Consider the following 13,963-nt stretch of genomic DNA (forward strand, 5'->3'; position numbering starts at 1 on the left):
AGGACAATTCTTTAGTTACCTTTTGCTGCTATGTTTTCTCTCAAGAAAGCAATCATTTTTACTTTTGGACTTTTATAATAAACTTATTTTACATTCAACAATACAGTATTATATTTGTCAACAGAGTTCTTAATAATCTAAAAATGAAGTAATTTTAGTATCTTAATTAGTACCCAAGCAACTTCCTATACACTAGAAAGCTCTTATAAATAAATATCTTCTTCAATTAAGTTCTGTAAAAGTTCTCAAACCACCTATGCCTGGAGACCAGCTATAAATTAAAACCCTTTGCTACTAAAACATTTACACTTAAAAACTAGTTTCACTGATTACTTTGGACTTACCTTCTCAGAGGAAAAGTTCTATGAAAAAAAGACTGGTAGATTTCAAGTTCCCACCAAATAGATCATTTCTCTTTTCAGAAGTCTATTAGTGATACAAGGCAATATCCCCAGAATTATTTATCCCTTATATAGTTAAAACAACCTCAAGGGATGGCAGAAATATTCAGATCCTAAGTGGTATTCATTTTTTTTAAGCTATAATTTTTTAAAATACAAAATTATCAAGAAAACTACATTGGTATTTTAGAAATGATACTAGTTTTTATTTTATTTTTTATTTATTTTTTTATTTAAATATTTTATTTTATATGATTCTTACATCTTTTTTCATCTTTGCACAATGTATGCATTTTCATTTTGGTTATATTCCCCATACAATTGCACCCCCCCCCCCTTATTTTGACTCTAGTCCTTCCTTTCCCGGCACCTCCTGCCCCTGCCCCCCCTTAAGTGTGTCTCTGGTGAGCTAGAAGGAATCATGCTCAGTGAAATAAGTCAGAAAGAAAAAGAAAAATGCCAGATGGTCTCACTCATAGCAGGAATTTAGAAAACCTAAATAAGAGACCAGGAAAAAGACTAATGAATACAAAGTAAAAATCAAAATCAACTAGTTTTTATTTTAAAAAGAATAAGAAAATAGACCATGTTTCAATGCAAAAATGTTATTTAATAAGAAATACTCATTTGAAATGTTAAAGAAATAGTGACTGATAACATAACTTACTAGCACCACTGGTCTCTTTGTCCCCTGAATTCTTCGCAAGGCTCATGGCATATTCACATACTTCAGCGGCTTCTCGCTGTGCAAGTTGCCTGAGACAGGCTACAGCTGCTCGTCGAAGTAATAGATGGGAACTACATAAATGAACCTGTAAGCCATAACGATTTTAGACAAATTTTTATAAAAGCTATAATCTCACTTGCTTAAAGGATATATATTAAAACTTTACTTGTGAAGAGGCCCATCATTTAAAATCTCAGTTGCTCAAAATATAGACAAATAATGTTTTTTTTTGCAAAAGAATAATGCCAATAAATATATACATAGACTATTTTAGTAGCCAAGTCAACTGTCCCAAGATCTGGGCATTAAAGATCATATAATATACTTACATGAAAATCCAGGATCTTTTGCATATCTTATTTTACATACCATCCTACTAGACTTTGTTACCTAAATTTTTCAAGTGCATTGAGATTACAAATCGTGAATGAGGGCCTCCCCGGTGGCGCAGCGGTTGAGCGCTGGGTTGCGAAGCTGCCCGCGGCCTCTATGGCGCTGGTTCGATCCCCGGCTGCTCCCTGGCCACTGGAGGAGGGTCCCGCATGGCGTGCAGACCTCTCCTGCTGCCCACTGCTCCCCTCAGCAGTGTACTTCGGTCCTTCTGCCTGCTCTGCTCCCCACTCTGGCTCTGGTGAATTCTCTCACCCTCCCATGCTTCTGACTGTACCCAGTGCTTGTATAAATAAATAAATAAATCTTTAAAAAAAAAAAAAAGTCGTGAATGAAAATTTAGGGGGCAGAGTAAACAGTAAGAATTGAAACCAAAGAAAGAAAGGTATTTATTAAAATAAAAAACCAAAATCAAGAAAATATAAACATCTGAAAGAATTGCAAAATGAGGTCTTATGGTATAGAATCCCTTTATAATCTCAAAAGTTCCTGAAAGAATTGATATAGTATATATTCTAATATATGAAATATAAGATGCAACAGAGCATAGTGATTAACAGCTCAGGCCCTGAATGATAGAATGAATGGGTTTAATTCCTAGCTCTGGCTTTAACTCCTGTGTGATCTTAAAAAAGTTACTTAACCTCTGTGTACCTGGGTTGCCCACAGGTAAAATGGAAAGAGTAATTCACAGGAATATAGTGAAATAAGTCAATAAAAAATATTTTGCTTAGAATAGTGTCTGACACATGGTAATTGCTCAATAAACATTAGCTATTATCCTGTTCTAAGGAAATCAGTATGGACACTATCTTGTGTTAACATAGGAAACTCAGTATGTTCCTGTGGCTTACTGATAACCTCTACTGTGATAAAGAAATTCATGCAACAGATCCTCTTAAATGTATTCCAATTCATAAGATCAATCTCCATAGTATAATCATATTTAAGGAGGAAAATATGGAGATAAGAACATATAACTAGAGGAGTATGTGTTTGTGTCTTCATCACATTTGTCAGTTGCCTATCTAAGCTTGCATCATCATGTAACAAGTTCAGCTTGCTCAAGAGATGCAATCTATGTCCTCAGAGTTTGAGCATCAGAGCATGGCTTTTTTTTTTTTTTTTTTTTTTTTTATAGAGGCATGCTTTATTTATTTGTTTGCTGGTTTGTTTGTTTGTTTTGTTTATACATGCACTGGGTACAGTCAGAAGCGCGGGAGGGTGAGAGAATTCACCAGAGCCAGAGCGGGGAGCAGAGCAGGCAGAAGGACCGAAGTACACTGCTGAGGGGAGCAGCGGGCGGCAGGAGAGGTCTGCACGCCATGTGGGACCCTCCTCTGGTGGCCGGGGAGCAGCCGGGGATCGAACCGGCGCCGCAGAGGCCGCGCGCAGTTTCGCAACCCAGCGCTCAACCGCTGCGCCACCGGGGAGGCCCAGAGCATGGCTTTTGATAGATAATACTACATATTGCAAAATACAATCTAGTGTATACTGTTAGTTGATGATTTGCTTTGTGGCTGTACTTTGTAAATATTTCATGTACATCTGGCCTCTGTCTTGTGGTACACTCAAACTCCTTGATGGTCTGGAACTGATTCAGTAACCCCAGTCTTGATAAAACAGGAGCAAATCTTGTTGAATAAAGCTAATTATACCACAATAGATATATTATCTAATATCTTGGCTTTGTCAGTTCCGTCGACTTATCCGGGTAACCCTCTCTCTCTCAACAATCTTCTCATAGTTACCTCTGTAGTGCCTTTCTTTTTCTCTGTGTGTCAGCTTCCTCCTGTCTCTATCTTTCCTATTATCCAAATGAGATTTAATAATCCAACATTCCAGCACTGTCTTGTTAATATCCTTATCTCCTTCATCCTGCTGTCATTTAAACAAACCTTCTTGGCCAAAATCCAACAACAAGTGTATCAAAGCATTTTGCTGTGTAACCCCTACACCTAAGTTATTTACAGGTGCTAGAGAAAGAAGCCAACAACTAGGTAAAGAGGTACCATCATAAATAACATAATAGCTATAAAGTGTTAATGAACTCTACTGTACCCTCAGCGCTACCAAAAAAATGTATATATCTCTAGTTAGTTCAGTCTCCCACATCCCAGTCTCCTCAAATTTCTGAACCACTTCTTTGCTCCCTCACCTACATTTACTTGATTAAGAAAAAAGCAATTAGATAATTCCCTTAACTTCCAGCCACCAAATCCCTAAGACTACCTGTATCTACACTTATCTCCTCCTTCTTTCTTCATGTTGTACTGAAAGAGATATCCCCTTACTTATGCCCTGGAAACTCTTTCCTATTAGAAAACTTGGATGATTAATTATTCCTTCTCTGCCCTGCACTTTTAACTATCTTACTGTACTGGTTCCACCATCTCATCAACATTAAAACATGTTGACGTCTCACTGCTATAGGAGAAAAACAATCTGTTCCTGACCCCATCACCTTCTTGACATTTTGTCCTCTGTCCTTTCCTTTATAGTCAAACTTTTGGAAGGAAGTTTCTGCTCATATTCCATCTTATCTCACTTTATCTCTTGACAATGTATGATACAACTCCTCTATTCCACTTGCTTCTGTGACCACCACAAACCCTATTTTTCCTTTAATCTGATTCCTTCTGCATGTTTTTTTTTTACTAAGTTTCTTTGCCTAAGTTTTATATTTTGAGTTTCCATTATAGCACTCTCTCTCCCTAGTGATCTCATCTACTCCTATGTCATTATTTACCATCTAAATGCTCATGCTACCCAAACTTACCATTCCACCACACTTCTCTTGTTTGAGCTCTAGGTCCATGTAACTAACTAGGCAAATGTCTACAACTGAATCAATAATTTCTATATATTAGAGTAGATTTCTTCTCCTACTCTAATATGCTAATCTGAGGAAATTATGTTACTATGCCTAAGTTAGAAACCTATCACATTTTTCTCCCTTTTCCCCAAAGGCAATCAATCAACAAATTCTATCGAATCTCCCTCTTAAATATCACTCAAACCCATCTATTTTTCCTAATTCTCATTGCTACCAATTTAAAGGAAGTCATTATCAACTCTCTCCCAGATCACCATAACTCTTCCACTGTAGAGTCCATTCTCTACCATAAAGCAAGAATGAAACATGTAAAAGACAAATCTGATCCTATTCCTACCCTGTGGAATAGCTTCCTCTAATGGTTACCCATTGCTTCTAGGATAGGCCAAAGTTGGTTTTTATTTTCCTTTGTTCCAAATTTTAATATATCTAAAAAGTCTACATGATCTGTCACCCAGCTGATTATCCAAACTCATCTCATAACTCTTGGTCCCACCTCACCTTCTTCTCTCCCTGCCTTAACCACAATTGACCAAGCAGATCCTTAAATGTATCACACTTCTTCCCTTCTGAGGGCCTTTCACATATTTTCCCCTAAACTGTGTTATCTAAGATGTTACTCTCGATTCCAAACTAACTTCTATTTACCTTGCTGATCATACCTTAAATTTTTTTTTAAGTTTATTTATTTATTTATGCATACAAGAGCTGGGGTACAGGCCAGAGATGCAGGAGGTGAGAGGACTCACTAGAGACAGTGAGGAACAGAACAGGCAGACTGACCAAAGCACACCACTGAGGGGAGCAGCAGGCTAGCCAGGAGAGGTCTGCTGCGTCATGTGGGCTGATCCCCAGGCCGGCAGTGGTAGAACTCACACTGCAGAGGCTGCGGATTGCCTCATAGTGTGTGGTGCTTAACCACTTGCGCCACCAGGGAGGCCCTAAATTTTTTTTTTCCAGAGAAAATATTCTGAATGCCTGGATTATCTTAGGCTGTCCTTTATATGATCCCCTGCAGCCATTTCTAGCACTTACCTTATCTGTAAATAATTAGTACTGAAAGAGGTTTCATCTCTCCTAGACATATGTATCCCAGTACATTGTATGGTGGCTGACATAGATCAACCTCTCAAAAAGTATTTGTGGGGTGAATAATAAATTAGTAATTGTGGGCCTCCCCGGTGGCGCAGCGGTTGAGTGCTGGGTTGCGAAGCTGCCCGCAGCCTTTGCGGCGCCGGTTTGATCCCCGGCTGCTCCCCGGCCACAGGAGGAGGGTTCCCACATAGCGCGCAGACCTCTCCTGCCGCCCGCTGCTCCCCTCAGCAGTGTACTTCGGTCCTTCTGCCTGCTCTGCTCCCCGCTCTGGCTATGGTGAATTCTCTCACCCTCCCACGCTTCTGACTGTACCCAGTGCTTGTATCAATCAATCAATAAATAAATCTTTAAAAAAAAAATATTAGTAATTGTGAGGATACCAAGACATCCTTAGAAGTTATCAAAGTTTAGGAAATAAAATTCTGAGTAGAAAGGACCAGAAATATCAAGAAATAAACAATTAATCAAAATATATTTTCAAAGGTAAAAAAGAAAACCAATGAATAAAATGAACAGTCAAAAAAACTACTGAAGATGAAATCCTAGAATTCACAATCTAGGAAACTCGTTGTTTACATGCAGTTTGATCTTTTGGGAAACAAATTTGAGGCTCCCTAAATAAACCAATGAACTAAACAGCTTTATACTTACACAAAGGCTAGGAACAAGACTAGACAGGTTGACATGTCGTGGTGCAAACATGTGAAGCTGCTGAAGGCAAGATATGGCAGCTGCCTGAACAAGAGAATCTGAATGGTCCTGGGTTATTGCACAACCCACCAAACAAGAAGAACGAATTGTGGAAATTGTTGTTCCATTCCCTAGTAGTACAAAAGAAGAAAATGTAAAATACAATTATTTTATTACTATCACCAAAAATATTCCTAGAAGACAATTATTTCTAAATAACCCCTCTTTCTGGTTACAATTCAGATTGTTTCAAAAACAAACAGTCCACAGAAATTATTTTAAAAAACAATTATATATGGATGGCAATAATTCATTTCTCCAAGATTTTGCTAGGTTTATATTTATTCTCTAATAAATTATTAGAATCTTTTAAACCCATTGTTTTGTTTGAAAGAATCAGAAGATTCTGCAATCTCTGGTTTTCTGCTTAACCAATATTATTACTACTATTATAAAATAACTTCAAATCCTATTTTTCTAATAAGATTGATGGCAATTTTTACAGATAGTTAGGAAAAATAGAGTATATGTCTATTTAAAATGCTTTAATTGCCAAATATAATTAAAATAATTGTACATATACATACAAAAATAATTTTATATACGTATAGACCAAACAAGTAAATCACGCTTTACATACTCTAGTTTGTATTCTAGTTCAAAATACATATCACTTCATTATCATCACATCAGAAAGTATGCTAAACAGTTATACTTAATCAAAGGTACAAAACTATTTTTCCCATATCCTTGTGATAGTCACTAGAAGAAAGAACTATCAACTTTCTCATAGGATACTCAGTCCAAGAAAGAGACATGTCTAAATCAGATATTGTTCAATCCTAGCATTCTTTCTTAAGGTCTTTTTTTACTGCTTTTTTAAAATATCTGTCCAAATGGAGGTAACATAGCAAGGTTGGTAAGAATGCAGGTAAAAGAAACTGATCTGGGCTTTACCTCTGACTCCAGGTACTCATTAGCAACACAAACACACACACACGCGCACGCACACACACACACACACACACGTGTGTGTGTGTGTGTGTGTATAAAATAACCTTGGAAAAGTTCTTAACTTCTTTCATTTGTAAAACAGAAAGCTATATCCATTTCAGGATTATTGTCAGATAAAAGTGAAGAAAAAGCCTATGAAGACAACTAGATGGCACTCCAGGCAAAAAGAACTCCACTTTCAGCTTGGTCTTTATGAGATTCCTCATAAAATTTCATTTAGAAATATTTTCGCTGCTCAAAACTTCTAAAACCACTGTCATGTCATAGGTTTATTGTTGATATTAAATAGAACACATAAAAATGCAGAGTTCCAGCTATTCAGTAAATTGCAAACATGAAGTACATAGTGATTATTATTGCAAGATTTCTTTAAGCAACATGATGGTGACATTCAGGAAACTGAAAGACAGTACTTCTGTCTAGTTCCTTTAAGATGTACTTACTTACCTTGTAGTTCAGGACCAACAGTAGTTATTATAGCACCCAAGCATCTACCCAAACACTGATGAACTTCAGTATGTGAAGGTGGAACTGTCAACAACGAGGTAAGAACTAAGGATAATGTTGGCTCCACATAGCCACGATACATTGGGCCACTAGAATCCACTATCAAAGCAAGTGAATGAAGAGACCAAGTCTGTAATAAAAAAAAAAATTTGTTTCAATTATAAGGAATAAAGTATACTGAGCTGATTTTTAAATTTAAACATTAGTAAATACTAAATGTTAGTTTTTAAATTAATAGTCTAGAAGCACTGCTGACCTTTGAACAACACAGGTTTAAGCTGCTCAGGTTTACTTTATACATGGATTTTCTTATAAGCAGATGACATAAACTTATGGTTTTGATAAATACAGTATGGTAAGTATAAGGTTATAGACATATATATATATATATTTCAGATAAATTTTTGGACAAAAGCAACAAAAAGATGGGAAATAAAATACTTATGATATCCACTAACACCCCTTAATTCAGGACTTTTTTACATAAGCCACTGACTATTGGAGTTATGTAGTATCTGCACAGTATAAAAGAAGAAAATAAATTCATCATTACACCTTAATTTCTAGATACTCAAAGTTATTTAACAGAAAAAGTTTACGCAGTATTTGTACATTCATTGCTTTGATTATTGGCTTTTGTTACCTTTAATTTCCCACAGAACACATTGAAAGTTTTTAATTGACCACAACTGAGATGTTAATTTTGAAGTACAATTCGAAGTGCTTTTATAAAAATCAAGTTACCATTAGCCTTTCATATGCAACATCAGAAGAAAGAAAATACTAAAATATTTATGAATAATGAGCTAGAAGGACTGTGCCAGCAATAGTATACCAAACTAAAATATCACACAAATGTGAAGGCAAAAGAAGCCATTTTATAGATATGCAAAGATTCTAAAAGTATATCACTCAGAGACTCTAAAACAAGCATTGATGGAAAAATTTCCCTATGAAATAAACTTTGATAGGAAGTGTTCCTACCAAATAAAAATAAAATAATAACAAAAACCTAAAGAGAGAAGTTGATACAAAAAAGAAAGCAGTATTATTATTTTTTAAGATTTATTTATTTTTATACAAGAGCTGGGGTACAGGCCAGAGGTGCAGGAGAGGATTCACCAAAGACAGAGCAGGGAGCAGAACAGGCAAATGACCAAAAATACACTGCTGAGGGGAGCAGCGGGCGAGGCAGGAGATGTCTGCCTCATGTGGGAATCTCCCTGACTGGCTGGGAATCGAACCCGGGCTGCAGAGGCTGCAGACAGTTTCACAGCGCTGCACTCAACCTACTGCGCCACCAGAGAGACCCAAAATAAAGCATTATTGAACAATAAATTTCTAGTATACATGAAGATAATTATGCCATTGTAAAGGATAAATTTTGAGGTAGGATTCTTAAACAGAAGAGAAGATTAGGAGAAATGTAATAATTACTTCTCCATTCTTAGATATAAACTGAAGATATAAACTGAAATGGTACCTTAGGGAGAATGTAAATGATCCAAATTATAGTAAAATGTCCTGTCATATAAAACAGCAGTATGGTCACTTAGGAAAGTTCAGTTTTAAGAAATTAATATAAAGAAAGGGCTAAGAAAGAAGTGAAGACAAAATAAAGAAAACTAGCTTCCACTTTACATAAAAAAAAAAGGAGAAACTTCTTGGGTAAAATACTTTTATAATTGTGCTATTTACTTCCTGACTATCCTGAAAACAGGATTTAAAAAAGCAGTATAGGGGCCTCCCCTGGTGGCGCAGGGGTTGAGCACTGGGCTGCGAGGCTGACTGCAGCCTCTGCAGTGCCTGCTCCTTCCCCTGCCACTGGCAAGCGTCCCACCCAAAAAAAAAAAGCAGTATAGCACCTCTTCAGGACAAGATTACCTGATATTTGTTCTAAATACTCTTGAAAATTTGTACTTTAACAGCTGAAAGTCTTTAGTAAGAAGTCAAAGGCAAACTAAGTCTAAAGACTACAGCTTCTTGTTAACTTAATGTCTTTTATCTTTTATTGTGAAGGAGCTCATTCATTAATAAACTAGCGACAGGCAGTAATGGCAATTAATTGTGTGAGTCCCAGTTTGAAGCCAGTGAGTTGAATGCTGCTGTATTCACACATTCTTACTACTTCTAGGTGTATCAATGTCCAGAGGAAAATCAAGAGTGTAGCATATTTTCATGCAAATAAGGCTTTTAACCCTCATTGCAGCTGTATACATTTGTGTTTAAGAAAAAACAAAAAAAATTCAAGGTGTGTAATTTAAGATTCAACCAATGATCGTTGGCCTGGATTGGGGTGTTAGAGTGAAAGAGTGAAGAAGCATAGTAATAAGAATTTGATCTAACAATGTAAGGAAATGCAAAAAAAAGAAAGAAAAAAAAGAAACAATTACAAAGGATAATAATAAAAAGAAAATAATGTTTCAAGGACTATATTAGGAATAAGTTCAATTACCATTATAAGACAAATTTAATAAAGTAAAATGACAAAAAAAGACCCAAACACATTTTTTTCCAACAACCTATCACTACTATTTTAGACAGCAAACAACATTCCTAAAAACATTTTTTAATTTCATAAGAAAAAATCAGTATTATAGTACCTGGACTTCAGAGGATGTTCCATCTTGTGCTAAAGCCAATAAAATGCTGACACTGGTCTTCAGATGTTGTCCTGAGCCGATCCCACCAACATAACGATGCAAACAACCCAAAGCCAATGAATGCCCAGTTCTGGAGACAACATCTCGGGCTGATTTCAACCTGAAGAAAGTCAGGCTTTAAGGACAGATTTTCCTATTGCTCTATGGTAGTAACAAGCTTATCAGTCATACAATAAAGGGGATTTATTCTGGAAATCAGAAGGCTACAATCACGATTTTACTTCTACACTCCCTCGTGAGAGGTTCAATTTAAAATGGTTGGTTAATGTTACACATTTCCCTGAACAAAAGTCTAAGTTTAGAGAAAATTTAAAAAAGAAACCACAACTTCTCACATTACTTTAAAAAAAAAAAAAAAAAAAAGATTTATTTATTTATTTATACAAGCACTGGGTACAGTCAGAAGTGCGGGAGGGTGAGAGAATTCACCAGAGCCAGAGTGGGGAACATAACAGGCAGACTGACGAAATACACTGCTGAGGGAGCAGTGGGCACAGCAGGAGAGGTCTGTCGCTCCATGTCGGACCCTCGCCGGTGGCCGGGGATCGAACTGTTGCTGCAGAATGTGAGGCCCTCTCACATTACTTTTAATGTAATATGTTTTTGCTTTTTCATTGAGGCAACACTGATTTACAACACTGTCTGTGATTCTAAGACACAGATCACACCTCTTCAAATGCATGTCACCCTACCACACCTTGGATCTCTGTGATCACTCTTTTTTTCTTTTTTAAAGATTTATTTATTTATACAAGCACTGGGGTACAGGCCAGAGGCACAGGAGAGTGAGAGATTTCACCAGAGACAGAGCAGGGAACAGAACAGGCAGAAGGAAAGAAGTACAATGCTGAAGGGAGCAGCAGGCAAGACAGGAGAGGTCTGCCTCGCCATGTGGGAATCTTCCTGGCTGGCTGGGAATTGAACCAGCGCTGCAAAGGCTGCGGACAGCTTCACAGCACTGCGCTCAACCTGCTGCGACACCAGGGAGTACCTGATCATTCTTTTTAATTAACACATAAAGACTTTCTTAAAAGCTAATGGTTAGGGCCTCCCCTGGTGGTGCAGCGACTGAGTGCTGGGCTGTGAAGCTGCCCGCAGCCTCTGCAGCACCGGTTCGATCCCCGCCACCAGCAAGGGACCCACATGGCGCGCAGACCTCTCCTGCTGCCCGCTTCTCCCGTCAGCAGTGTATTTCGTCAGTCTGCCTGTTCTGTTCCCCACTCTGGCTCTGGTGAATTCTCTCACCCTCCCGTGCTTCTGACTATACCCAGTGCTTGTATAAATAAATAAATAAATAAATCTTTTAAAAAAACCCAAAAACCTAATGGTTAACTTTATCCCCTGTTTGGGGAATAATTTAAGATATGGTAAATATGTCAATAGTTAGAAAAAGAAATGGTTTATTTCAAAAAGCAAATACCAGAAAGGATTTGGGGTGAGGGTGGGCGGGAGAGTGAGGCAGAGATAAAAGGATTTCAGGGCACATCTTAAATGAATACACATAACTGAGAGAAGTTCTACTGACAATTGCCTTAATTCCATTAAATAACATTCAACAGCTGGATTAGAAGCCCTCCCCACACTGAAAGTTTTTCAAAATCAAAAAAGTTTAATCAATTATTGAATTCAAAATGGAGATCACTATTAAAAGCCCAAAATATTGTCACATGCTATTCCATGTGGAAAATGTATAGTCCAATGAAAAAATTATTGATTACTTAAAAGATATCATTGTCTAAATGAGAATGTATTTATTGGTAAAGAGAAGCACTCACTTGTCAAAGCTGTATTGGGCCATTCTAGCAATAAAAGTTGCCTCTCCAACCACCTGCGCCATTCTTCCAAGAGCTTCCCCTGCTGCACATCGCAATATGGGGTTTGGGTTGTCAAGAGCGCCCATAACCAGTGTTAGAGCAGATTTACGAACTTCCTCAGGTCCTAATGTACTTTTGTTTTCTGCTAAGCCCTACAGTTATTAAAAAAAAAAAGGAAAGAAATAATAATAATAATGATGCCAATTCACATCAAAAGGCAGAAAGAAAATTTTTATATACATGTTTTTATAAATTATTTCTTGAACTAATTTCCATATGCACATACAATGCCTAGAATCAATAACAATTAAATTGACATTAATCACTTTACTAAATATGATTTCAGAACTTAATATAAAGTCCAACTGGCCCTAAAACCAACAATTCCTGTAAGTGTCTACACTTAAAGACAAACACAAGTTGTTTTTTACATATAAAGACCACTACACTATTCAATAATTTTAATCATTTTACCTGATTGTATTTGTCATTGTAACTATCAATAAGAGCTTCATGAGTATGAAACAGCAATTCATCTACATAAAAATTTCAAAAAAGACATTTGTTTCTTAAAGAGTCTATGCAATATATATCTAAAGACAGAATGAAATAAGAATCATCATTACTGAATGTTGATGTAGTTTACTTATCATACTAAATATTGGTATCTCCTTTCTAACTATATCTAGCATCCTGAAAATTTATTTCTTTGCTACCAAAACTTGAAATTGTGGTGTCTAGGGAACATGTTAATTACATCAGACATCAAGGAGGCATAAGTAAACATATCTATGAAGAAAAGCACAGGAGTGGGTCACCAGCTTTGTAGCCACTGATGGATACCATGACCATACCAACCTTATTAAAAAAAAGACAGATGTAGGTATGATTGTCTCTAAATAGGGCATATATAAATGGTACAAATATACTTCTTTGTATATAATTGGTACAAACCAATTTTTTCTTTTCTTTTTTAAAGATTTATTTATTTTTATACAAGAACCGGGGTACAGGCCAGATGCACGGGAAGATGAGAAGATTAACCAGAGACAGAGCGGGGAACAGAAGAGGCAGACTGACAAAATACACTGCTGAGAGGAGCAACAGAGACAAGACAGGAGAGGTCTGTTTCGCCATGTGGGATTCTTGCTGGCTGGCTGGGATTGAACCCACGCTGCAGAGGCTGCGGGACAGCTCCTCAGTGCAGCGCTCAACTGCCTGTGCCACCAGGGAGGCCCCCAATTTTTTTCTTGATGTTTACAAAGCGTAATTTAAGCGATGCCTTTTTTGGCACTTGTTTGTATTTGATTTTATTTTAAACCAATAATGAAATAAGTTTATTGCTAAATAATAAAGTTTTCAAACACATTAGGAGACACTATAGACTGTATGAGCTCAGAGAGATAGTCAAATATTTGTTATTTCACTTCATATACATAGAAACTGAGATTCAAAAAGGTCAAAAAAAAAGTTACACTAGTCATAAACCTAGTGATTAGATAAGTCAGAACACAATCTCTAAAACTTTAATATAGCCTGTCATGGTTGATGGTCTAAACCACAAATTAAACCAAAGTTTTATCTAGTTAACTTTCAGTGGAATACCATATTCCATCAGTCAGATATCTTTGAAATTTATGAAAGAACTCAATAGCACTTATCAAACTTGAGGGGTCAAATTAAAGTAAGAATTTTAACATTACCAAAACATAAAATATTCATTTAATTATAAGGTAAACTACAATCTAAAGTCTTTCATAACTTAATTAAACTAGTATAGAAACAGTTTTATCAAGAAACATATATATACAAACATCATCATAACC

The 13,963-nt window shown here is 36.6% G+C and overlaps 1 protein-coding gene across 1 annotated transcript in view; it reads right to left on the reverse strand.

Moving 5' to 3' along the window:
- Positions 1 to 13,963, reverse strand: part of HEATR5B (HEAT repeat containing 5B) — a gene marked incomplete at its 3' end in the record, with an annotated part of 70,504 nt that overhangs the window by 34,796 nt on the left and 21,745 nt on the right. The window contains exons 17-21 of the mRNA XM_084235653.1: positions 12,099 to 12,289; positions 10,264 to 10,423; positions 7,601 to 7,790; positions 6,101 to 6,270; positions 1,069 to 1,213 (exon numbers count right to left, since the gene is read on the reverse strand). Coding sequence (XP_084091779.1) covers positions 1,069 to 1,213; positions 6,101 to 6,270; positions 7,601 to 7,790; positions 10,264 to 10,423; positions 12,099 to 12,289 — 856 coding nt within the window. The remainder of the gene's footprint in view (positions 1 to 1,068; positions 1,214 to 6,100; positions 6,271 to 7,600; positions 7,791 to 10,263; positions 10,424 to 12,098; positions 12,290 to 13,963) is intronic.

Source organism: Talpa europaea, assembly GCF_964194135.1.
Source record: "Talpa europaea genome assembly, chromosome: 6".
NCBI classification, from domain to species: domain Eukaryota; kingdom Metazoa; phylum Chordata; class Mammalia; order Eulipotyphla; family Talpidae; genus Talpa; species Talpa europaea.